Consider the following 27,805-nt stretch of genomic DNA (forward strand, 5'->3'; position numbering starts at 1 on the left):
GACTGTAGAGGATCACTACCTGTTTTATTGGTACTGTAACTTCTTGGCAAACACTGAAATTGAATCATATTTATGTCCTATTTTCCCTAGAGCTAACACAGAGTAATGCTGACCTGTAAAGAGTTACAAATGCAGCAATAGAGCGTTTCCGCCAGTCTAACATAATCATCTGGAATCTTGTTTTCTACAGATTCACCTGCCAACACAAATAAACAGAATAACGTCAGTCATGAAAAAAAAAGCTGTTATAGTTGATCAACAGTAAAAACAGTAGTCGTATATAAACGTTTGGCACATTACAAATAGAATACATAATCTCCTTGCTTGCATTAACATTAATGCCCAATACACACTATCAGATTTTCTGATGATTTTTTTCCTTCAAATTTACCAAAGACATGTAGTGCAAGGACCTGCCTGATTGCATACAAATTAAAACTCCTAAGGTTTGACCTCATATTATATGGTTTTGGTAAATCTGAAGGAAAAAATCTGCAGAAAAACTGATAGCGTGCATGGGGCTTAAGATGTCACAAGACTTTAAGGGATCACACTAATCTAAGTGTCCCTAATTGGTCTATGACTACTTAAAGATTATTGGTAGACAGGTGGTCTATACAGCCCCCCCACAACTGACAGTGATTACTGTATACACCGAACAGATGGAGCGACCACACAAACCTACTTTATTTTTCCACATGTATATAAGAGTTGAAGTCAACGAGACCACCTAAGCACTAACTGCATATTCATAGACTGCATTGCTATTTTCTATTTTTTTGGTCAATTCTTAAGTAAATTGAGTTTTTGAGACTTTTAGTAAACATTAAGATTTCAGAGAATAGAAAGACAATATAACAAATGAATCTAGCATGTATAAAATTAAAAATGTATTACATAACTGGTAACAATGAAACATGGATGATCAGAAAGACAAATCATAACCTGGGACTGTCCTTTAAGTCAGAGATCATTGCCAACTATGCATATCCAGTTATACATTAAAAATAGATTAAAAGGCCTTGAAAACAGCCTCCTGTAGCCCTCTGCATTGTCCCTTGAGCTTTGCTTGTTTGTATAGTGCTGTCAGTCTTAACCTAGCCAAAATGTAGCCAGTTCCACAAGAGCCAGATGACTTTTGATCCGTGTATGAACGCTCCTGCTCAACCATCAACTTCTGTCCAACTGGCTTTTATATATGTAAGGGTAAAAAATACCACGCTAGAAAACATAATAATCAAAAGCTGCAACAAAAAACAATCAAATATGCCTGTGGTGTAAACAAGTAGCAATAAAAATTTGGCGCTATAATTGAATAATAAACATATAACAAAATATGTGAATAAATAATGAAAATCAAAAGTGAGTCACAAAATTGTCGATATTCTATGCAGTGGAAATAAACTGAACAAATGTCCAATTCAATTAGCACGCAGATGACACCATCGATCAACTTTCACTGTAGTCAGATCTTTGTAAACGAAAAAGCCTGTTGACCTATTGGACTCCCCTGCAGGCGGAGTCAACAGCGCAAGCAAATCCAGCCCTCAGCAGGGACCGATGGATCACTAATGTCCCGAACTCTGCCGGCAGCTTCTGGAAATGAACGAAGAGACACAGCAACAAGCAGCGGTGCAGGAATAGGTCAACAGGCTTTTTCGTTTACAAAGATCTGACTACAGTGAAAGTTGATCGATGGTGTCATCTGCGTGCTAATTGGATTGGACATTTGTTCAGTTTATTTCCACTGCATACAATATGGGCAATTTTGTGACTCACTTTTGAGTTTCAATATTTATTCACATATTTTGTTATATGTTTATGATTCGCTTATAGCGCAACATTATTTTTATTGCTACTTGTCCAACCAGCTTGTTGGAATTTTTATCTTGATTATTGGCTGAAGCCACTGAACTGTGTATTCTGATAGCGGCGAGTCCCTGCTGTCAGAATACAGCAGGAGGATTCCTCCATCCATCTTGATTTGTGAATGGAAGAATCTATCCCTCTTTCTTGGGGGGGGGGGGGGGTAAAATCCATCTATGGCCAGCTTGACGTGCAAAGCTTTTTGATAGGAGATATTACTGAGATACTCATCCTTTGCTGCTGCTTCACTATTCAATTGTGGCCTGGTGCAGGTCCATGAGAAAGCTGTGTTGTTTTGATTGTAGTGAAAAAGTAAAGTCAGGGTCCTGGATTCCAAGACTGGCTTAAAGGAATCATAAATACTTATATACAGTAATTTAACTATGCATTTAACTGCCTTTCATTTCTTTACCCTAAAGTGTAACAAAGGGCATTTTTTTTTTCATAGTTTTGAATAGAGAGGAATTAGAACACCCCTCAGTTTTTATTGCTGTCTGGATCTCCATTGGGGAGATTCACCCTCTCTCTTTGTCGTCTTTACCATTATCATCAAAAGTAAAAGTAAAAAAAAAAAAATCACTAATTTTGGGTTGTCACTAGAACAAGACATGGGGACATTAGTTCTGATGACCCAATGACAACCAGGGATTTTGCTAACTTTGGAGAAATTTCCTCTTTTGGAAAAAAAAAAAGTTTTGTCTTTGATACTAGTTTAAAAAAAAAAAAAAAAAAAAGAAATGTTTAAAGGATAACCTTACTTTAAAAACAGGTTACCTCTTTTAATATATCTAGAGATACCAAACCACTTTGCTAAAATAACCTCTTACTTCTGACATTTCTTTTTCTGTGCTTTAAGAGCTGTCATCACTCGAATATGCAAGGGTAAAAAATTGCTCGATTTATGTTCAGCCTGAATGGTACAGTGTAGAAGACAATATGTATGCAGATAAGAGCTAAGAATAGCTAAGCAAGGCACAACTGCACTACATATCCGTTTGATTCAATGACTTTGAAGCCACAAATGATGACTTCTATGCTGCACTTAGACTGAAAACTACCAGAAGCAGACAGCTTTTGCCTAATTTTATAAAAGTCGTTTGCCATTTCTAGACAGCTTAAAAGAGCGAATGTGTTTTTAAAAGTTGTTATCCTTTAAAGAAAGAAAGAAAAAAAAAATCTTTGCACCATTTTGTATTTAGTATGCATGCAACTTTCTCTTCCAATAAATAAATACAAATAAAGGATCAGTTATATACACATGAAGTGTCTACTGATTATGAATAGTGTTTAATGTTTCAAGAAGCATAATCACTGTGAAGACTCATGCATATTTTAATTTGTCGGGTTATCCCCTCAGTAGAGGAAGCGTTAATCAGTTAGACTGCAAGCGCACACTACGCTTTAATGAGGCATCTTCACCTTTCTACTCCTGACTTTTTACCTTAAAAGAACTTGTTTAATGTGTAAAGAAAAAAAATAAACTCTTAGAAAAGGCTAAAACACTTTGCTGTATTTTCAAATGGGTTAAAAGTCTAAGCATTTGAGGCAAAACCAAGCATAGGGAATATATTAGCCGAGTTGAAACATTCTTCTCGAGTACTTTATTCTGTTTGCTTGATAAGGGTGCCACCTGGTGGATTTATAAGATTACTGCACAGGATACCATTGGTCTATGTAATACATAAAACAAATGTTAAAAATGTATCATTAGTAAATGTACATTTATGATATTTTCACTCACCTTGAAGTCCAAAAATGCTTAGATAATTTGGAATAACTGATCTTGATTTTTGATCATCTTTGGTTATTAAACCGTGTGTATGCTTTTTCCCAGACAACAAAGGCTCAGCAGCAAGTAGTATCCTAAGAACCATTTCTTCTTTCTTCCATTTTTTATCTTCCTGTGTCTACAACATATAAATGTGATTAAAAGACATGTCTCTGTGCCACTGTATACAATTGAAGTCAAACGCGACTAATATAGTAATATACATACATATTTAAAATTATGTTTTCACATTAAATGGATTATTATATATAGTTCACTTCCAGTTTTATTGTACAGTTGACTGTTTTTTTTAAAACCTAGACCCCCTTGATATAGTTTAACTTATTCCAGTTATTCTCAAGAATCTGTACATTTGTAGCCACCTCTCAAGACTCTGCAGCTTTTCCAATCATGCATTACAATAAGTCCCCTACTTTGAACAAGTTCTGTTTCGGGAGCTCGTTGGTAAGTCTAATGCGGCATACACGCGATCTGACTTTCCGGTAGACTTGATCCGTTGGACAATTCGATCATGTGTGGGCACCAGCTGACTTTTTTTCCCCAAAAGTCAGACGGACCTAGAAATAAAACATGTTTTAAATATATCCGACGGACTAAAAATCTGGAAAACCGTTTGTCTGTCTGCTAGTCCGATGGACCAAATACGACAAAAGGGCAGCTATTGGCTACTGGCTATTGAACGTCCTAGTTTAGTTCCATTTACGTCATAACGTTCAAACTAACCGACTTTCAAATGGACTTAGTTCGGTCATGTGTGTCCAAGTCCGTTTTGTTCAGAAAGTCCGTCAGACCTCCACCGAAAGTCCGTCGGGAAGACCGTCGGACCTAGTCCGTCGAAAAAGTCCGGTCATGTGTATGCCGCATAACTTGTTCATAATTCCAAAAAAGATCAGTGCTTGCAGACAAAAGCCATGATCGATGATCACTGCGTTCTGGCGGGGAGAAAACACTGCACCAACATTGCTTGTGTTGGTATGGCAATCGGTCAGTTTTTTTTTCGTTCAGCAAACTGTGTTGAATAAAAAAAAAAAACTTTTCAAACACGTTTGCATCTTTGAAAGTTCACAACTTGAAGGTTCGTATGTAGGGGACTTACTGTATTAAAGAATTTTAAAATTTTATCTCGTCTTTGGAATTTCGTTTAAAATTATTTCCACAGCTTGGATGCAGCAAAGTTGACTAGAATTTGTTTCCAGGTCTTCACTGCTAACCTTAGCTCTCTAGTGTAGAGATCTCTGCACCTCCTGAATAACCTTGACAGGCTAAGAGCTAGATTTAAAAACCTTGAAGGAAGGAACATCTGAAGAATTTAGATATTGGTGACAAAAACATCTCCCCAGGGATGGTAGGGAGATTACCCTTTCCTGGTGCAGGAAAATAATAAAGACATGGCAGGGTTGGAACCATGTCCCAGTCCAACCTAGATGGGAAAATTCATTGCCCCACTAAGTAATTTACAGATCAGCTTGTGCTTTGTCATACCTAATCTCCCTATGGTGTAATGCCCTACCACTCACTCTGGTGCCATAAGTCAACTGAGCTGGGGGTTTGTAAATATCACCTTTTACAGTGAACAGACCCACTGAATTTTCAAGAACTGAGAAGACCATAAACTGAGGGATGCATTACAGATGCTGACTGCTGTTAGGTTACAGTTACATACCTAGCAGGGTAGGGGTACATCATTTCACTACAACACTGCAGTTATAAGCAGGCCCAAGGTTTAGGTATTGTAAAAATACCCCAATTTAGATATGTAATGATTCAAACAGGTCAGGGTTGTACCTGAGTGCTTAGTTTGTAATAATTTCCTCTAGGTCAGTGATGGTGAACCTTGGCACCCCAGATGTTTTGGAACTACATTTCCCATGATGCTCATGCACTCTGCAGTGTATCATGGGCAATGTAGTTCAAAAACATCTGGGGTGCCATGGTTCGCCATCACTGCTCTGGGTGTTCCAGTTTGCTCGCACAATTCAAAAACATACAGTAGGTCAACTGAATTTTAAATAAAAATTCCCTAAAAACTCTCCTGCTGTTAGGGCCGGTTCACACAGCGAGGCGCGGCGAGGCGTCTCCGACTTGCCTCGCCGCGACCTGCGGGGACCTCAGCGGCGACTTGCAGAGGACTTCTGTATAGAAGTCAATGCAAGTCGCCCCCGAAGTCGCCCAGAAGTAGTACAGGAACCTTTTTTCTGAGTCGGAGCGACTCGAGTCGCTCCTCTCAGAACGGTTCCATTGTACAGAACGGGGGCGACTTGCGGGAGCGAGGCGAGGCGAGTCGTGTCGCCTCGCATCGCCTCGCTGTGTGAACCGGCTCTTAGTAGTGCATGTCTGATAAAAATATTAGATCATATGATCTTTTGGGGATGAACTAAAGTGAATGGTTTAATGTTCTCTGTGCTAAGGCATACTGGGACTGGTCTGGCTGTTTGGTCCCAGGTTCCATTCCATGATAGTACAAATGGCAACCACCTCAACCTATACAGTACCTTGAAAAAGTATTCAAACCCGTTGAAATTGTCCACATTGTGTCAGTACTATATATATATATATATAAAATAATAAAACAGTATGACTTACTACCATACTGGCATGAGAGAATATGCACTGACATAAAATATTGGTTCACACAGATTACCTCTTCACAGGAAAGTAAAATAGATGTGAAATGCATTGCTGGAAAGCATATTGCACTGCTGATATATTTCCCATAAAAACTAAGAAAAGCCATTTTCCTAAAAGTAATTGCTGCACTGCAGAAAAGCCCTGAAAGGTTTGATATTTTGTTTTCCAAAATTTTGAATAAAGCCAAATGTACTTTATGTCCAGTATTTAAACCAATATTTTAAACATATGCATTTTAATAAGATATTGTAGATGGACACTACTAAACAATGAAGACTGTATAGGCTATTAGTGTAGTCACTGTTGACATCAGCTATGGTATCTAAGCATTGCTGGTTGTCACTTTTATGCTGTATCACTTCCTGTATAAAGAAATGGCTGGCAACAAAAGCATGCCAGAAAATGTCTATATGCCTACGTCTTTCCACGGGACTAAAAAGTATGACCCTTTCAATTTCTAAGCAGCAGCATATTCAGAGCCAGGGATGTACAGCAGTAGTCACATCTGGAAACTAGCACAAAAGATGCCTAGGGTCCAAAGGCAGTGGCTGCAATCTGCCCACATTCCATAATGTGTCTGTAGTCATCCAGAAAGCTAGGTTGCAATTTAAGCAGAACTTAAACCAAAAAAAAAAAAAGATTAGCCTATTAACATAAAATAAATAGCAAGACTTCCTTTCCAATGCAAGATGTCCTCACTTTTCCATCTTGACGTTCAGCATCACTCAACCCACTTCCTTCGAGTCCAGGCTGTCAAGCCTGTGACTGGACAGCAGGACAATGATGAGCTTATCTCTCTGTCATTCTGGTTTCTCCTACTACCAGCATGCTCCTTGAGAGCTCATGAACTAACTGCTTTCATGGAGTGCAAGACTCTGATTTCCAAAATACATTCATGTGCTATAACTGCTCGCATTGAAAACAAATAAGGATGCATTACTAAATACAGTGCTGCATTCATTTGCGTTCTTTATATCTGCCCAGAGATTTTCTTTAAAAAAAAATAAAAAAAATCGTAATTTATTACATATTGTATAAAATATTATCACTGTATAAATGTACATTATCTATATGCGATAAAAGCATTGGGGCTGAATAGTGTACACATAGATAGGGTTGCACCCAATTAATGTCGGTTTAGATGAGAGCATACTGCATAACCCACATTCGTATGCCAGTTGCTGAATTAATTATTTTAAGAATAAGACTTGCGCATTAGAAAACCCACACTGTTCTTTGGGTTCTCTGACAAGGGCATTAGGTGAGGCAATACAGCAGCAAGGCTTGACCTTGTATGAACTACTAAGACAGCTTAAACGAGATATGCTTTTAATGACATTACCTGTAGAAAGGTGTATAATGGAGGCATAATGGCATCAAACACTTCCCAGTGTTCATAGCTAAATGCTAACTTTGAAAATTTCACAACAGCTTCAGCAGAGACTGCATTCTTTTCTGGAAGAGACACAACAGAAAAAAGACAAGATTTAAAGCCATGTTCCTCTCCGAACACTCAGAGCACAATAAATCGCTCTGCTGCATAGTAAGACATTGATATCAATAACTCATCAGTCACAGGATGAAGTGTGGGTGGCAAGGGGAACATTTTAAACTAGTTTTAGACAATGTAATGCTGCCTTTGGCACCTTGTGAATCTTCGAGGATGATCTGCGAACATTTGTTTTTGAATGATTTATTTCAGTTTTATTGCAGTTCATTTATCTTACTGCACATGATTAAGCCATCAGTTATGTAGCATGCACTTTTGTCTTGTCTGCATCTTTGCTAAGAGACTGAGATAATACACGTATAGCATTCAGACACAGACCAGTACAAATGAAGTGTAGACATAAATCTGGATATATGCCCCTGTGTGGTTCCACTCTTTCTGACTGGCAAAACAGAGTTCAATCAAATAAGGGAATGGTAGATAATATCACTAAAAATAAGACCACAGTCAGTTATGTCATGTGATATGACTTTAAAGACCAAATGTCACAGATACTGGTGAAGGGTCCTCGAACAGCCAAGATTGAAACCCTGCCCTAGACAGGCAGTTAAGGCTAGCAAAGTGCAACATAAAAAAATACAAGGAAAATATTATGGATTTATTTATATTTTGTAGTTTGCAAGTTTTTGAAACTGATATATTATATAATTTTTTTTTTCCAGATATATTAAGCATTTATCCAAAAGAGTACACATGGAGCCCTAAATAGCAGAGTGGAAGGGGGTAAGCCACTCGCCCAATCCATTCAGCTTTCTCTGTAATCTGATATTCAGTTATTGAGCTCTGTAAAAACTTTTTTTCCCTGAAAACTAGTTAGCCTAAACATTTAAAAAAGGAGCTTCAAATACCAACCAGCTGACTAAAATGATTCAAATAAATATACATATGCAGCATTTCATCTTTATTGTCAGTGGTGGCCCATCCCCCCCACCTATCCATGTATCCGGCCCCCTGATCTACATGCAGGGCACCGGATGCATAGATTCAAATTTTTTTCTTTCAAGTATGTGATTAGAGCCAGAGGGTCTAAAGCCCCATACACACTATCAGATTATCTGCTGAGTTTTTCCTTTAGATTTACCAAAACCATATAATATGAGGACAAACCTTAGGAGTTTCAATGTGTATGCAATCAGGCAGGCCATTCTACTACATGGTTTTGGTAAATCTGAAGGAAAAACTCAGCAGATAATCTGATAGTGTGTATGGGGCTTAATAGGCTTCAAAAAGGTTTGGGCTTGGGGCGCAGATCGCTGCATCCGAAGCCCGCCCAGTTGTGTGACAATAGCAAATAAATATTCGCTATTGTAAATACTAATTCTCCTCCGGGCCATTCAGGAAGCGGGATCAAGACCCATCACCCCATTGGCCGAAAGGAGATCCAATCAGATTGGCCTCCAGGAGGAGGACGGAGACACAGGGGAACCAAGAAAGCAACCACCCACAGCCCGCAAGATGGTGGAAGTGCGGGGTCCTGACTACTGACTGACCGACCTGTGACCCCCATGACCTGACCAGCTGACCATCCAACGGTGGTGGGGGGTAGGTGTCACCTGTGCCCCGACTGACAGGGGGGGTGGCGTTGGGTGGATAGTTTGCCGCCCCACCCAAAAAAAAAACACACCAGCCGCCACTATTTATTGGACTAAAAATGAAAAAAAAACATACATTTTTATTTTTTATTCTGTAACATAATAAGGAAAATGCCACATACAGTGGCTTGCAAAAAATATTCATATCCCTTGTCATGTTACAAACAAAAACGTACATGTATTTTATTGGGATTTTATGTGATAGACCAACACAAAGTGGCACACAATTGTGAAGTGGAAGGAAAATGATACATGGTTACAAAAAAATTTGAAAAGTATGAATTTGTATTCAGCCCCCCTGAGTCAATACTTTGTAGAACCACCTTTCGCTGCAATTACAGCTGCAAGTCTTTTTGGGTATGTCTCTACCAACTTAGCAAATTTTTTGTCCATTCTTCTGTGCAATATAGCTGAAGCTCTGTCAGATTGGATGGAGAGCGTCTGAACAGCAATTTTCAATTCTTGCCACAGATTCTCGATTGGATTTAGGTCTGGACTTTGACTGGGCAATTCTAACACATGAATATGCTTTGATCTAAACCATTCCATTGTAGCTCTTGCTGTATGTTTAGGGGCGTTGTCCTGCTGGAAGGTGAACCTCTGCCCCAGTCTCAAGTCTTTTGCAGACTCTAACAGGCTTTCTTCTAAGAATGCATTGTATTTGGCTCTATCCAACTACCCATCAACTCTGACCAGCTTCCCTGTCCCTGCTGAAGAAAAGCATCCCTACAACATGATGCTGTCACTACCATGTTTCACAATGGGGATGGTGTGTTCAGGGAGATGTGCAGTGTTAGTTTTCTGCCACATAGCATTTTGCATAATATAAGGTCAAACCTAAACAACACTTTCAATATGTATCCAATCAGACAGGCCCTCACACTACAGAGTAGTATGTAAATCTAAAGGTGACCGTACAGAAATTGTACAAGACAATTGTACAATGTATGACCAGCCTAAGTTGCCAAGTTGAATAGCCAATAGTGGTGTCAAGTGACTGTCTGCACAGATGTGTGCGAATCGCAAAACTAGATAAATAAAATTAGGTGAAATAACTCATCTATATTACAAATTGTATTTTAACATTTGTTCTGTGTTAATTTGGCCTAAGATAATTTTTTCCATAATTACTAAAATGTATCCACAGCCTATGACTAATGTGTTACCCACACTCTTCATTAATCAATAAGGGTGTGCATATGTATGACTGACAGATTAACCCATGGGATCAAGCGTGTGCCTTTTTTGTTGATTTATAAGAGGATTAGTTTCCAGATAAAACAAATTAATGTAGAGTCAGTTAATGAAGCCATGTTCATGAAACAATAATTATTTCTTCTAGACATACTACCACAAACTACATTAGTGTTTTATTTATCTTTTCTTCCTTACCTATTTATTAGTTCACGTGAAGATGTTTAACTATAGATCTAATAAATTGATGTTTACAATGCTCATGGATTAAATATGTAGATTCTCCATAATCTACTCTCATAAAACAAAGACTCTTCCTTAAATATTTGTTTGCTGCTCTTTCCTTTATAACCATATCACAAAATTCTGAAAAAATATATAGTAACACTTATTCAGAAACACTAGTAAACAGTAGCTACTATATTGACAGCGCTAAAGGTTATAAATAAACGAAATAAAAATATCAGAAAATGAAGACAGAATAGTTCATAAGTCTCAAAAAATGTGCAAAGTCTTAGCCCTTGTACACACGATCGGACATTCCGACAACAAAAACCGTCGGATTTAATCGGACAAAGTGTGATCAAATCATGTTGTCGGAAAATTTTATACCCCAGCTGGAAAACTTGGTCCATCGGATACTCCGACGGAAACAGTCCGATGGAGCCCACACACTGTCAGATTATCCAACAATACGGTCCTATCGGACATTGTCCATCGGAATGTCCGACCGTGTGTACAAGGGCTTAGAGTGTGAATAGAGTGCTCCACACAGTTCTCAGACGAGGGGAGGAATCCCTTGCAAAGAATTCACCACACCGCTATCTCCAAAGAGAACCCTCGTGCTCAGTGTCACTCCCAATGGTAATGCACTTACCCCTAAATGGGTTATATAATGGCACTTAAAAGGTAACTCTAGATATAGATCATTACGGGTGTTCCAAGCCAAAACTTCCAGAGAAACTCTCTCCTCAAAGTAAAATTCATTGGTGTTTCGCATATGGAAAAGAGTCAAAAGATACAATCCATAGTGCATACCATTTTAATAAGAAACCAAATTCACACTCATTAAAAACCTACGTACAATGTAGTTAGTATAAAATCACATATAACGTCATCAGTGGCGCACGGTCTGATCTCACCACAGCCCGGATGAAAGATGGTAGTAAACTCCGGTGTTGGTGGCGAGTCCCGGGAAGACCTGCACTCCTACCATGACAGTGAACAGCTGCACGATCCCGCCCATACGCGTTTTGTCCGATCGGACGCCGCTTTACACACTTGAGCGACAGACGCTTGATGTCGGAAGGTCCAAGACGTTCTGATTGCCATCGTGGAGTGGACCATGACTGGAAAGGGGGGCACCTGCCCATTCAAGGTGTAGGCTTGTACTACAATCTGTCTGATGCACCTGGAAATGGTGGAAATGGTGGCCTACAAGACCACCATGCCTTTCTGTGGACCAGCCACCAAAACAAACAGTGAGTCTGACTTCCGGAAGGGAACCGTGGCAGACAAATACACCTTCAGAGCCTGAACCACATCCAGAGCATGAAGGGCCACCTCCTTAGGATGTGTTGGCTTAGGACACAGAGATGGTTCCGAAACCCTCCTGGCCGATGTAATGGCCACTAGAAAGACCACTTTCTGGGAAAGAGTCAACAGGGGAAACTCTCTGATATTTTCAAATGGCAGTTTCTGAAGCACCGATAATACCAGGTTCAGATCCAACTGGGGTAACGGTGGATGCATCGGAGGGACTACATATCGCACCCCTTGAGCAAAAGTACTCACTATAGAGTGAGACACCAGGGGTCGCTGAAAAAGGACTGTTCCTTTTCCTAGCCACAGGTAATCACTCCCTGTGAAACTACCCCCCAACCCTGGCTATCGGTACACACCTGGGCTCCTGGCACAGTTTTTTGTAACATAATTGCCTCAAAATAGCTAATTTGTCTGTGTGAATGAGGCCTTGGTCTTAAAGTAGCCCTTTCCTTTGCCAATGTTTATAATATTTGCTGCCAGATATGAATTATTCAGCTTAGAAACATTAAGCATCAAGCAAAAACTCTTCTCCTAGTGGAGTGTGCCTTGATCTGAAAAGGCGGAATCTTTTGCTTCAAACCATAAGCCTGAACAATTACTTGTCGAATCGATTTAGCAATGGTAGATTTTGATGCTACCTGTGCACTCTTAGGACCCTCTGGCAATACGAACAAAACATCAGTTTTGTGAACCTAAGCCGTCGCTTCCAGATAGGCTTTGACTGCTCTCACTACATCCAAAGAATGTAGTGACTTCTCTTCCGTAGAACGGGGATTTGGAAAAAAGGAAGGCAGAACAATATCTTGGTTTAGATGAAAACCTGAGACCACCTTCGGTAGAAAACTAGGATGAGGGCGTAACACCACTCTATCCTTGTGCATTATCAGATACGGTTCTTTACAAGAGAGGGCCGCTAATTCTGATACTCTTCTGGCAGAAGAAATGGCCACCAGAAAAATGTATTTCCTTGTCAACAGAAATAAGGGAATCTGATGTATTGGTTCAAAAGGCTGCTTCTGTAAAGCTTACAGAAGTAAATTCAAATCCCAGGGGTTCAGAGGCGCCCTAACTGGAGGATTAAGGCATGATACCCCTTGTATAAATCTTCGGACCAAAGAATGTGAAGCAAGTGGACATTGAAACAGAACCGATAAGGCCGAGACTTGGCCCTTGATGTTACTCAAGGCCAGTTTCACCTCTAAGGCCGCGTACACACGCGCGGACTGTTCGCCCAACTTTGTCCGTCCAACAGTTTCGGCAAACAGTCCGCTCAAAATTAGCATGGACGGACATGCCCACACACGACGAACGAACAGTTTGCTGAAACCGTGCGCGATGACGTGAACGGCACGTACGACGGGACGAAAAATACGACGTCCTATACACTGCATTATAGCTTTCGGCGTGAAAATCCTTTCTGAGCATGCGCGCAACTTTGTTTGACGAACAAGCCTACACACGGGCGGACTGTTCGCTCAAACAAGGTTTCAGCGGACAGTTTTTCGGAATTTCCGAAAAACCTTGTCCGTCCAACTGTCCGCTGAAACTGTCCGCTGAAAGCCCACACACGAGCGGACTGTCCGCCCAAACACTGTTCAGCGGACAAAGTTGGGCGAACAGTCCGCGCGTGTGTACGCGGCCTAACCCATTTTGCAGAAATTTAAGGATTCTGCCTATGACATATTTTCTGGGGTGCCAACCCCTGGGTTCACACCAGGAGACATATGCTTGCCAGACTCTATGATAAATCATTCTGGAAGCTGACTTTCTTGCATTGATCAAGGTAGATATCACAGGGCCCGAAAGCCCACGATTCTTCAGAATGTGGGTTTCAATAGCCAAACCATTCAATTTAGCGTTTGTAAGGTAGGATGCAATACTGATCCCTGGGATAGTAGGTCTGGACGGGACGGTAGGGTCCAAGGAGAGCCTACCGTCATCTTCACTATTTCTGCATACCAAGCTCTTCTGGGCCACGCTGGGGCCACCAGAAGCACCAACTTCTTTTCCTGCCTGATCCTGCAAAGGAGTGTTGGCAGTAGCACAATAGGAGGGAACGCATAAATCAGAGAGAACTGATGCCATGGAGTGACGAACGCATCTGTCCCACATGCAAGAGGATCCCTCGTTCTTGACACAAAGTTGTCGACCTTGTTGTTGAACCTGGACGCAAAGAGATCTACATCCGAAACCCCCCATCTCTGTCATATGGCCAAAAAGACGTTGAGGTGGAGAAACCATTCCCCTGTCACTAACTGCTGGCGGCTCAAGTAGTCAACCTGCCAGTTCTCTACCCCCGGAATGAAGACTGCCGATATGCATGGTACATGTCTTTCTGCCCAGATTAAGATCTGGTTTACTTCTTCCTGAGCTGCACGACTCTCGGTGCCCCCTTGGTGATTGATATAAGCCACTGTTGTGGCATTGTCGGACTGGATCCTGACAGGGCAACCCTGCAACCTGAGTGTCCAGGCTTTTAGGGCTAGATACGCCGCAGGGATCTCCAGAATGTTGATGGGTAAGGCTCTCTCTGTCTTGGACCATTTCCCTTGGACAGTCGACTGTTCCAGGACTGCCCCCCAACCCGAAAGACTGACATCTGTTGTTACCACTGTCCAGGTAACCGGTAAAAAGGATTTTCCTTTCCGCAGTTTTTTGGGTATCTACCACCAGCTGAGGCTCTGACGCGGTGTAGGGGACAGATGCATCGCAAAATCTAACGCCTGAACCTGAACCTGTTCCAGGCCAATAGGATACTGTTTTGCAGTAGCTTTGAATGAGACTGAGCGTAGGGAACTGCTATGAATTAAGCCACCATCTTCCCCAACAACCTCATACAAAGACGAATATAAGGATCCTTCTTTGCCCTGACTACCTGAATTAGTTCTCTTATAGCACTGATCTTTGCTTGGGGTAGGAATACCCTCTGCTGGGCTGTATCTATGACCAGACCCAAATACTCTAGTCTTCTTACTGGTTTTAAAGAAGACTTCTCTAAGTTGAGGACCCAACCTAGGCGTTCCAGGTAGTTGATTGTGGTGACCAGATTTTGGTCCAGGCAGGCTACCGACTGGTCTATCAAGAGCAAGTCGTCTAGGTATGCTATTATCGTTATACCTTGGGCCCTTAATCTGGCCGGAGGAGGGGCCAAGATCTCTGTAAATACAAACTGAAAGTGGCGTTTTTCTACTTCAAAACGCAGGAATTTTTGATGAGCAGGGAAAATAGGTACATGCAGGTACACATCCTTGATGTCTATTGATGCCAGAAGTTCTCCTCCTCGTAGGATGGAGACTACCGATCGGATTGATTCCATGCGAAAGGACTGTATCTCTAGAAATCGGTTTAGATCTTTGAGATCTAGAATGGGTCTGACATCTCCTTTGGCTTTGGTACCGTGAAAAGGTTTGAATAAAACCCCATTCCCTGCTCTTGCATGGGAACTACCATGATAACTTTTTGCGACAATAGTCACTCCAACGCTAGAAGGAGAGACTTCTTTTTCTCTTCTTTCTTGGTCTCTAGGTACATTTGATCTGAGGAAACGAGGAGAAGGGAATTCTCAGAATTGTAGTTTGTAACCTAGAGTTATTGTGGAGACCACCCATTTGTCCCGAAATTCCTCCTGTCAGAGCCCTGAGAACTTTAGTAGTCTTCCCCCCACTTGAGTGAGCGGGGGCACCCCTTCATAAGGAGGTCTTAGCGTTTTGTCTTGAAGACCTTCTCCCCCAGGACTTCTTTTGCCCCTGGGGTTGACTCTGAGTTTTAACCTTAGAGCTTGACAGAGGAGGCCGTCGTGACTGCCTGGAGGCTGATGCCCCTGGTACTGGAGAAAGCACCCGTTTAAAGGAGGGACGTTTACTCCTCTTCTTGACTGGTAAAAGGGTTCTTTTCCCACTAGAGATCCTTTGGATATAATTGTCCAAGTCCTCTTCAAACAGTTTTCCACCACGAAAGGGAAATCCCCCCAGGAGTTTCTTACATGGTGATTCGGCTGACCAATTTTTCAGCCACAAGATTCTACGCATGTGTACCAATCCAAGCGTAAGGCGAGACGTCTGAAGGATAGAATCTCTGATAGCATCAACAGCAAAACACAGAGCCGCTGGAAGGTTAGCTAACCCCTGGGCTTGCTGTTTAGGTAAGGCTTTAAGCACCTGTTTAACATGGTCTCTCAAATATTGACAGACTCAAATTGCTGCCACTGCAGGTTGTGCTACTGAACCTGCCAAGGAGAAAACATTTTTTAATAGGAATTCCATTTTCTTATCAGTTGGATCCCTAGGTATCTGAGCGAACAGGACAAGTCAGGCTTTTGTTTACGGAGGAAATGGCTGGGTGATCCCACTCAGAATAGATAAGATTTTCCAGCAAACCATGCACAGGAAAAGCATGTGCAGTTTGAGGAGGTTTCAGTGAACACAGAGAAGAAGTGGGTTCTTTAACTGACACAGGTACAGGTAACGTAAACGTGGAACGGACCAATCCAGCAAGAACTTGCACCAACATTTTCTCATTCTGAGAAGCTGAAGAGGGCCCTTCTCCACTAGATTCCTCAGAAGTGGAATCATCAGTTTCCTCCCAATCCTCTGAGGGGGATTCCTCTCCTTTATCCCAGAGTTCCTCACTCTGAGGGTCCTGGGTGACAGAGGGGGGCCTAGTGCGTTTTCTTCCACTGAGTGAAGATGCGATTAAGGCCACTAATCTTTCCTCGAAACCATTTATGGTTGAGGAAAAAACCTCCTGTGTAATGTACACAGGGGCTGAAGTGCCAGAAGCAGCTGCAGCCCCTGACCCCAACGACTCTCCTTGGCCAGCCTCCCCAGGTCCTACAGGGGGGGAAGGTGCTGCAGGGGAGGGGTCCTCAGAGCCTGAAGGGGACCTCTTAGAGCCCCTATTCTTCGGGGTACTTGAACCTTTTTTACCCATAGTGCAAAGCAACAAAAGGTAGAGGTACCACACACAAAAATGCACTGACTGCTGAGCCCTGTAGTTTAGCAACTGCCGCTGCTACTTAAGACTCAGTCTGGTGCCTAAGTAAATGCTGCCTGGGAATGCCTATGTCTCCCACACTCACATGCGCCTGTCAGCTCTGTGTCCCTCCATAGGCTCTGTGCATCTGAAAAAGAGTGCACTTTAAAGCCTGTGTAGCCTAGTGCTCCGCCCCCCCCCTCCTCCGACCACTTCAGCCCGCCCCCCCGCTCATTTTTAAAAATGAGCGTTTCCCGCGCGAGCAGAGGCTCCAACCCTGCTGGCAAGCATGGAGGGGAGGCTGGGACAGAGGAGAGGGAAGGGCCGGTGAATGTGAGGCCGCTGTAATGGCGGTGGTGGACGGGGCGGACGGCGGCGGGTGGTGGGGTATATTACTGCTCTCTGCCCAGGCCTGTCTCAGCCCCGTAATCCGTGGAGGGAGAATCCCAGAAGGAAAAAAAACCCTTACCTTCATCCTTCCTGGAGCATGGCTTGGAGAAGCATAGAGCGTGGACAGCAGCAGACAGACAAGGCATTAAAAGGTATGTGCTCTTGGCAGCCTCCGGTGGCGACTATAGGCATAGCATACATTTACTTAAAAGGGGAAAACCTACCAGAACTAGAAAAATTCTTGAGGGGTCTCCCTTACCTTATCCAGCTGCAGGGTCTGAATAACAGACCCAATCTTCACCTCTCATGGTGGGCTCCGTTAGGAAAAAACCATCAGAGACTGGGGCCCCCTTGAATAGGGGATCCGCAGTTCTGGGCCCGTAAAGCACCCTGCCAGGAATATGACTGAATAAAACAAATACTGGATCCCAGGGTTCAGCTCTCTAAAAAGAGAAGTGTTACAGGTAAAACCTTGTTTCTTCGGACACGAGGCCCGGGTACCATCCAATTCGGCCTGGAAAAGACACCTTGAATGGATCCGGTCGCATAGCTGGCCCCAGTAAGGATATTCCAGCAGAGCTCAGCACAGCACATCTTTACTTGTGACCAACACCTAAGACACTGGCAAAAAAACTGAGGTACTTCCAGTAGGAGGAGGGGTTATATGGGGGATTGAACACCCTTTCTAGGGTGTGCCAGTGACCAATCACCTAGTGATACCCTATAACCAACCAGTAATTACTGAGTCTCTGTGTCCCGTGATGTACTAGAAAGAAATATGCATTTTGTTTTGTAAAGGAAGACGTTATGAGGAAAAAAAACACAGATTAAGACTGAGTTCAGGATCCCAAAACTAGGAGAAGGCATGCAACCAGGGCAAGAAAAAATGTGGGGATACACCCAGTATCCACAGGTTAAAAGAAAGCCTGATGCCTCAATAGGAGTAGTGCATATGTAGAATGAAACAGAAAAAGGTAGACACCATCATCACACCCAGTGTCTGGGATGTATACTTAAAAATAACATAACTTACCATAGGTAAGTATGTGTATGTCTATCGGCCCGAGGATAGGTTCCTAAGCATGAGCAGACCAGCAGACACAAAAGAGGAGGATACTAACAATGGCTTGTAATAAGCTGGCAACATTTCGATGTTTAGTCTGGGGGTATAGAAAAAGATAAATCCATAAATTGTATACATCAATTTATAAGGGACCATATGTGTCCCTATCTAAAGTCATTGTTAATTGAAAAGTAGTTATATCATACTAACCTCAAATAATGAGCATGTATCAATTATTCATGTGTAATAATAATAATTACAGACATACAACTCTGGATGGTTATTAGTACTAGTACTTCTGAAGAAGGCATTGTTAGTATCCTCCTCTTGTGTGTCTGCTGGACTGCTAATACTAAGGTACCCATCCTTGGAGCTGCTAGACATATACATACTTAACTATGGTAAGAAATGTTATTTTCTAAGGCCGCGTACACACGCGGGGACTGTTTGCTGAAACTGTCCGCCGAAACAAGGTTTCAGCGGACAGTCCGCTCGTGTGTGGGCGTTCAGCGGACAGTTTCAGCGAACAGTCCGCTGAACAAGGTTTTTCGGAATTTCCGAAAAACTGTCCGCTGAAACCTTGTTTCAGCGAACAGTTCCCTCGTGTGTAGGCTTGTTCGACAAACTAAGTTCCGCGCATGCTCAGAAAGGATTTACACGCCGAAAGTTACAATGCAATGTATAGAACGTCGTATTTTTCGTCCCGTCGTACGTGCCGTTCACGTCATTGCGCACGGTTTCAGCAAACTGTTCGTCCGTCGTGTGTGGCCATGTCCGTCCATGCTAATTTTGAGCGGACTGTTTGCCGAAACTGTTTGACGGACAAAGTTGGGCGATCAGTCCCCGCGTGTGTACGCGGCCTTAGTATACACTCTAGACACTGGGTGTTGTGATGGTGTCTGCTTTTTTTCCATTTCACTCTATATATGCCTTCTCCTAGTTTTAGGATCCTGAACTCAGTCTCAATCTATGCTTTTTGCTTCCTTTACAAAACAAAATGCATATATTGTTTTTGACAATTTGCATATTTATGTGTTTTTTCCATTTATTCAGTGTAAAATATTGATAAGCTCCTAAAGAAGCGTTGTATTGTGAAACACGTAGAGCTTACATCTCCAAAATGCTATTCTGCTTCCACTCTGCTAAGGGATATTCCCAGTGGTTGTTACATCTACTGACCCTGGCCCAGTGGTTAGAGTTGGTTGTGTTGATTATTGTTTGTAAAAGTCTGTATTCACTTTTTATATGCTTTTAAGATATTTTGTAAATGTATTATAATGAAAATTATTTTTTTATATATTGGTCCCTTTAAAATCCATGATTTCTCTCTATGTATCTGAATGAAGGAACATGTTAGAAACAAGTGAAACTGATTATGAGGTTACCACTATGGTTATGTGCTTGGGGAATAGAAATGTTCCTCTTAAAAAAAGAATTAAGCATTGTCTAGCCTGAGTATTTACTATATGTATTGCTGATTCTTACCTTCCACAGCTAGCTCTAAAAGTGAGCAGTCATTCAGCAATCTTCCCAATTCAGCCTGGATATTACCCAAAGTAGCACGCTCAGGTTTGACTCCTCCACCTGAAACAAATACAAGGAATAAAGGCAAAATATATATTCACATGTACTTTCAAATTATATTGCTAATATATTTCACATTCAAGAGTGACTTTGCTGTCATGTTTACATATTTGCCCTTTTTCCAAAATTACAACTTGCAAGGCAAACTACCCATGCTATTCAATCATGTTAATCGAGCAAAAGCACTTATGCCGCATACACACGATCGGACTATCCAGCGGACTTAGTACGGTGGACCTAGTCCGGCGGAAAACCCTCCGGACCTTGCAGCTGAAGTCCGCTGGACTTTCCGAACGATGGACCTGCCCACACACGACCAGACTTTTCTAGGGGAATAAGTCCGGCAGACAACCCGGCGGACTATGGCGGGAGTCTGCCAGACTTTTGAAATGAACGGACTTGCCCACACACGGAGGAAAGTCTGTTCATTTTTAATGTGGCTCCAGGTAGACGGGACTAGCGAAGGAGGTCAATGTAGCCGCCTCCATCGGCGAGATTGACACGTCGCTGGCCCCGTCACCTGGTATGGACTTAAAGGAGAAGCCCTATGCCGAAAAAACGGCGTGGGGGTCTCCCCAAGGTCAGACCCTTATCCGAGCACGCAGCCCGGCCGGTCAGGAAAGGGGGTGGGGACGAGCGAGTTCCCCCCCTGAGCCTTACCAGGCCGCGTGCCCTCAACATGGGGGGTGATTTGGGGAAAGGGGGCCCCATACTCATTCACATAGGGTGGGGGGCCGGTATCTGGGGCCCCTTATTAAAGGGGGCTCCCGGATTCCGATAAGCCCCCCGCCCAGATTCCGACAACCAATGGCCAGGGTTGTCGGGAAGAGGCCCTTGTCCTCATCAACATGGGGACAAGGTGCTTTGGGGTGGGGGGGCCGCAGGGCCCCCCTTCCCCAAAGCACCCCCCATGTTGAGGGCACGCGGCCTGGTACGGCTCAGGAGGGGGAGCGCTCGCTCGTCCCCACCCCCTTTCCTGCCTGGCCGGGCTGTGTGCTCGGATAAGGGTCTGATATGGACTTTGGGGGGCACCAACATTTTTTCGGCGTAGGGTTTCCTCTTTCCATACCAGGTGACGGGCCCGCGACGTGTCAATCTCGCATATGGAGGCGGCGACATTGACTTCCTTCGCTAGTCCCATCTACCTGGAGCCATGTTCAAAATGAACTGACTTTTCTCCGTGTGTGGGCAAGTCTGTTCATTTCAAAAGTCTGGCGGACTAGCACACAGGCGGCCGGATTGTCCGCTGGACTCGCAGTCCGGCGGACAATTTTTGAGTCAAAACTTCTTTCTAAGTCAGCCAGACTTTTGGGGAAAAAAAGTCAGCTGAAGCCCAAACAAAGTCCGCCAGATAGTCCGATCGTGTGTACGCAGCATTAGGGGCATCACACTTACCAAGATGAGGCAACTAGAAGCTGGGGTCAATGGTAATTTCCTTTCTGTTTTTGGGGGTAATTTTTATTTTTTTTTACATCCCTAGCAAATTTATAATGGGGGATGAGGGCTACTATATATCCCGTATTTGCTACGAATTGCCATGTCAGTTTTAATGATATTGCTTAATCTTATAAACAATCTAATTAAAACTACATTAAAATGCAGCTTAAGATTGGGCAGCAATTCTACAAACAAGGTTTTAACTAAATGACTGAAGGTGTTCTCAGAAAAATATCAGCATTAAAGTGAACTTGTGCCCAGAACACACACAACAGTATTTATACATTCTGAAAAAGCAGTAAAAGCACTTAAAAACAAGTCATACTCACCTCTATAGCTAGGAGCTAGCAGATAAGTATCATTGGGGAATTATTCTCAAAGTGAACTGAAATCTCAGCATCTCTCTATGAAGAGTAGAACCCTTGCAGCTAGCCTACCCTCTAATATAAATACACTGCGGCTGTTTATAAACTGCTAAAACCATCTTAAATAGACTTCTTTGGTGTAATCTCAGAGGAATTACTTCACAGTACAAGCAGCTAGAGAGGTCAGGGGTGACTTTTTTAAAGTCATTTACTTCTTGGTAGGAATATGTTAGCAATCTACTGTCCATAGTCTTGGCACAGGTTCATTTAAAGGTTAGTAAGAAATTGCATTTATTGTGTAGGAGCAGTTCTTGCATTATTAACTTTTTTTTTTAAACAATATTGACGTGTCAGAAAATTACACTTTATTTAAAGCACAACTAAAAGTCAGTTTAAAGGTTTACCAAAATGGTTACATTTAAAGTGGTTTTAAAAGCCAAAGACCTTTTAACTTAATGAATTTTCTACATTGAATTAAAAAAAACCTTCTAAGTGCAGCTCCCCCAGCCACCCCTTATACTTAGCTGAACTTGATCTCGATCCAGCAATGTGCACAAGAGCACGGCTCTCTCCCTTACCATAGGCTCAGAGACAGTCAATCACAGCCAGTGAGGAGGAAGTAAGGGTAGGGCCAATATGCGCTTTTTGTGTTCATGGACTCACAGAGCCGGTGTTCTGGCAGATAGTGTCCTGCCATCATATAGTGTCCGCCCCGTACTGCGCATGCCCAGTACAGGGCAGAAGAAGCTTCGGAAAATCTCCGAAGATAAACGGCGCCTGCGCCTCGAGTGGAGGTGGTAGCCCCCCCATCCAAGCGGACATAGGGTTGTGAAAATTAGAGGGCGCTCGGCTCTTTTTATTCTAAGTCTATGTCCACTTGGTGGGTGGGGATAAAACCTGGACTCACGGCGCAGGCGCCGTTCATCCTCAGGTATATTCGGAATCTGTGTGTGCTGTGTACTGCGCATGCACAGTACACAGCAGACACTATCCGATGGGGGACCATATATGATAGGACACCGGCTCAGGAGCGAGACGTGTGCCCTCAATGGAGGCGTGGTGGACACTTGGTGGGGGGGGGGAGAAGTCAGCTGGGGACCCCAAAAGAGGAGGATCAGGGCTGCTCTGTGCAAAACCATAGAGTAGGTAAGTATGACGTGTTTTTTATTTAAAGAGAAAATTCAAGGTTTTACAATCACTTTAAGACATGCCATGAATGATAACTGCCACATTTGTTTGTGCTCTTAACCTGAACTGTCAAGTCATTAAATGTCTGGTGTCATAACTAATATGTGCAGCACCATGGCAACTTCAGATCAAACAGCGACTGGGATGGCAGCCTCCTTGGCTGTAAAGCACAGGGGGGATTAGTTCTGCTTTAAGTCTATGCTTTAAGACACATACACACACACACACACAACATGGTTTGGCCACACCCTCGACTTCCTCCTCACAGGATTTGACTGACTTCAGCAGCAGCCAATGGCTCCTGTTGCTCTCAGAGTCTACTATGACACCAGGAAGAGAGAGCAGTGCTGCTGCAGATGGGCACAGCGCTGGATTGAGAGAGGACTCAAGTAAGTGTATGTGGAGGGGGGGTAGTGGGACATTTTTTACCTCAATGCAGGAAATGCATTAAGGTAAAAAATGTCTTGATTTTAAAACCACTTTAATAAATACTGTTTTAATGATATATCCAAGTTGCATACATGATGGCCTTGTTTTGACATTTTAGAGATGTGATTTTGTAATCCGTGCTTTATGTTTGGGCAATCCATTTTTGGACACTGACTTTATTTATAGCTGTTTTCTTAACAATACAGTTATTTAAATATAGTCATAGCAAACATTACCTGAAAGGATATCAATGCCTGCAAAAAATAGTTCTGCAATAACATCATGTATCTCTGGTTCATCGGGCAAAGGTGGTCCAGCCTGGAGCACTCGTCTATTACTATCGGTCAGGGCTTCAATGATAGCAAGGAACTGGGCGGCATTGTTACCAAACATCTCTACTAGTAATCGTTCTGTGTTAGTACGGGGCCATGGTAACTAAAATGAAAAAACATATGCACATTGTTATTCTGTTTTGATTAACACTAGTTCTATTTTAAAATATGGTTATCACAAAATCTATTTAGTTTCTGTATGCCATTTGACTGGTGCCATGTTTTGTTATTTTTTTAAATTTAGCCAATGTCATAAGAAATCTTAACCACTTGCCGACCGCCTCACGCAGATATACTGTGGCAGAATGGCACGACTGCGCAAAACCCTGTACGGGTACGTTGTACCCTTTAAGAGATGCCAGAGGGCGTGCAAGAGAGCCCGCACAGGGATTTGTGTGTGTAAACACACAAATCCCTGTTCGGACAGGGGAGATGAGACATGTCGTTTGTTCCTACTAAGTAGAAACAATGATAGATATCCTCCTCCAGTCAGTCGTATCCCCATACTGTTAGAACACACTGAGGGAACACACATTTAACCCCTTGATCGCCCCCTAGTATTAACCCCTTCCCTACCAGTGACATTTACACAGTATTCAGTGCATTTTTATAGCACTGATCGCTGAATATATGTCAATGGTCCCAAAAAGTGTCAAAAGTGTCCAATCTGTTGGCTGCAATGTTGCCGTAATGCTAAAAATCCCAGATTGCCACCATTACTAGTAAAAAAAAATAATAATTATAAAAATGCCATAAATCTTTCCCATAGTTTGCAGATGCTATAAATTTTGATCAAACCAATCAATAAACGCTTAGTGTGTTTTTTTTTTTTGTTTTTTTTTTACCAAATATACCATATGCAGAAGAATATATATTGGCCTAAACTGATGAAGAAATTTGTTTTTTTTGGGGGGGGTATTGATTATAGCTTGTGGCTTCACAGCTGCCTGTTGCGCCTCCTCAATGGCCGGGCAATCTTCTGGGACCTGTGAATTGTCCCAGAAGATTGCAGGAAGGGAGGAAGAATGGAGAACTTCCGCTCAAAATGTCTAGACAGCAAAAGCAGAAGTGGGAGCTGAGTACCTGTCAAAACTAGGTACCCACTCTGCCCCCCGTCCCCCCCCCCTCTAAAAAATTACATGCCAAATGTGCCATGTTAGAGGGTCAGGTGTCCTTAAATCAGAAGTTCCACTAAATACATTATGTTGGTTTCTGCAACAAGTGTGATGCTTAAATGTATCATGGAGAATGAGTATGAGTGGGTACGTCCACGTATTCTTCAAAATAAGACACGTGAAAAAAAAACTTTGAGAGAGGGTGGAGCGACAAATACTAATTCTCCATGGTACATTTAAGCATCTCACTTGTTGTAGAAACCAACATATGGTTTGGAACTTCTGATTTAAGGACTCCTGACCCCCTGACATGCCACATTTGGCATGTTATTTTGGCATGTCAGCCAATATGTCATAGATCGTGCCCCTCATATCCCAACTACTCATATCCCAACTACTCATATCCCAACTACATGCTAGTGGGGATAAGGAGAACAGTAATCAAGGCAACATGATGCAACAAATGACCAGTTCTGCACTGTCTTTCTACTGCTCAAGATAATTAGCCAAGCCATAAACAACCTGCCTTATGGTCCCCCAAAGTGATACATAAGTGCACTGATCCTTTATCTGCCTCCAGCTCTTATATTACATGGCCAACGTGCCGACAAGCTGGCTTTACATATATTTTATCAGACTGATGTGTAGAAGGAACATTACCTATATCACTGAAGCTACTGTATTCATAAGAGGTAATGTTAATAATTCCCGGTCTGTCAATGAAGTAAATAATCCCAGTCTGGTTGTCAAAAAACCCTTCCATTTACTCTTCTGCTATGATAGCAAAAAGTAGAATGGAAAATACACTTGAGCTTAACAATAAGTGCTTCTACTTTCATTATATTATATTATATTATATTATATCCTGCGCCTTGCTCCCACCCAGGTGGAGGGGCACTAAATCACTCAGTCTACTGCCTCTCCCACTACTCACTGTCAAAACACATAATCTGTTCTAGCACAGCATCTAGCAGGAGGAAGGCTATGTATTCAGGTTGGGATTTTAATTTCTTTCTATATACAGTCACCCACACACACAGAAGTAGTAAAATTTGAGTTACTGTAGATTGGTACCATGCATCTGTTTGGTACAGTGGGGGTGACCTGTCATATGTGTGTGGTATGGTCACATTAGACAGCAGCCAAAAGAAGTTAGAATCAGCCAAATTTAAAGACCAATCAGCAAGGGTAGAATACTTAATACCCCATTTCACGTATGTTTCATTCTAACAGTACCTGGTGTTATCATATTTGCCGAAAAAAACATAGAGTTAGATTGAATCATACATAAATACACGACAGTCCTTTAAAATGTTAGATATTTAAAAAATATCATGCCACCAGGCAAGTTACATATTGAAACACATAAAAACACAATCATGCAAATCTTCATAGTAGTGTTTGGAAATGTTTTGGGTATAATAAAATAATTAAAAAAACAAGCAACACTTCTTGCCTTCTGGAAACAATTCTGCCAATTAGACATAATTATGGATAACAACCTTTACTGTTATGAAATAATCAACATTAGAGACACAGCACTCGGAGGGAAAACACATCCAGATCACATGAATTATTTGTTTTTCCGCTGTTGCTTGGAAAGGTGATTGCCTAAAATCATATGGAGATACTTCTTTCATTACTGAGTAAACAATTGCAAAAAAAGGTTTTACAATGAAGTTGGCCATAGACATAAAATGGTAGAGTTCAAAGTATGCACATTTTGATCACTTAACAATTTTTCTTTTGACAGTTCAGAAGTTCATGTCTACATTGCCAGCAGAGATCCCTTACTATTACTGCTATCTTCACCTTGTCCTAAAGAACTAAAGGCAAAACTTTTTTTCATGTTGGATAGAGTAAGTGAGGGTTATAACTCCTGTCATATTTCTTTGCCATCTGTGTCCCACTGGGGAGGTTTTCCTTCACTTCCTGCCCCATAGCCACAAAATTGCACGCGCTCTTGGAATGGCGTCAAACTTTGGTATTTAAAAATCCCCATAGGCGATGCTTTAAATTTTTTTACTGGTTACATATTTTGGGTTACAGGGGAGGTCTAGGGCTAGAATTATTGCTCTCACTCTAACGTTCGTGGCGATATCTCACATGTGTGGTTTGAACACCGTTTTCATATGTGGGCGGGACTTACGTATGCGTTCGCTTCTGTGTGCGAGCTCACGGGGACTGGGGCGCTTTAAATATTATTTTTTTTATTGTTAATTTTATTTATTTATTTTAGTTTTACACTTAAAAAAAAAAATTGATGACTTTTATTCCTATTACAAGGAATGTAAACATCCCTTGTAATAGGAATATGGCATGATCGGACATATTTACAGTGAGATATGGGGTCAATAAGACCCCATATCTCACCTCTAGGCTGGGAAGAATAAAAAAAAAAAAAAAACGATCCTGGCTTCATAGCCAGATCGGCGCCGTTTGAATACAGAGGCCGGGCGTGACGTCATAACATCGCGCCCGGCCTCCGAACGATCATAGAGACCCCGGGGACGATCTAGTGCGCCGGAAATCTCTATGGGCCGGCGGATCCTGTGACCGACTCACCGATGGAAACGGTGAGTCGGTAGAAGCACCGGAGGGCGGCGGGGGGGGCGTCCCCTCCCGCTGCCCGTAAGAACGATCAAGCGGCGGAACAGCCGCTATGATTGTTCTTATGGTTCAGGGAATCGCCGGCTGAAAACGGCAATATCTGAATGATGTCTATGGCCTCAGGCATCATTTAGATATAACCACTGAAAGCCCATGAGGTCAATAGACGTAGTATGGGCGCCAAGTGGTTAATGTTA

General features: G+C 42.3%; 1 protein-coding gene across 2 annotated transcripts in view; it reads right to left on the reverse strand.

Moving 5' to 3' along the window:
* The window catches only part of CFAP54 (cilia and flagella associated protein 54), a 538,848-nt gene that overhangs the window by 414,684 nt on the left and 96,359 nt on the right, over positions 1 to 27,805 (reverse strand). For both annotated transcript variants that reach the window (XM_077472059.1, XM_077472058.1), the window contains exons 9-13: positions 23,788 to 23,986; positions 20,034 to 20,132; positions 7,626 to 7,738; positions 3,608 to 3,773; positions 114 to 196 (exon numbers count right to left, since the gene is read on the reverse strand). In XM_077472059.1, coding sequence (XP_077328185.1) covers positions 114 to 196; positions 3,608 to 3,773; positions 7,626 to 7,738; positions 20,034 to 20,132; positions 23,788 to 23,986 — 660 coding nt within the window. The remainder of the gene's footprint in view (positions 1 to 113; positions 197 to 3,607; positions 3,774 to 7,625; positions 7,739 to 20,033; positions 20,133 to 23,787; positions 23,987 to 27,805) is intronic.

The sequence above is a fragment of the Lithobates pipiens genome, unplaced genomic scaffold (assembly GCF_037356315.1).
Source record: "Lithobates pipiens isolate NorthernLeopardFrog02 unplaced genomic scaffold, aLitPip1_a1.2 Scaffold_8, whole genome shotgun sequence".
Classification (NCBI taxonomy): Eukaryota; Metazoa; Chordata; class Amphibia; order Anura; family Ranidae; genus Lithobates; species Lithobates pipiens.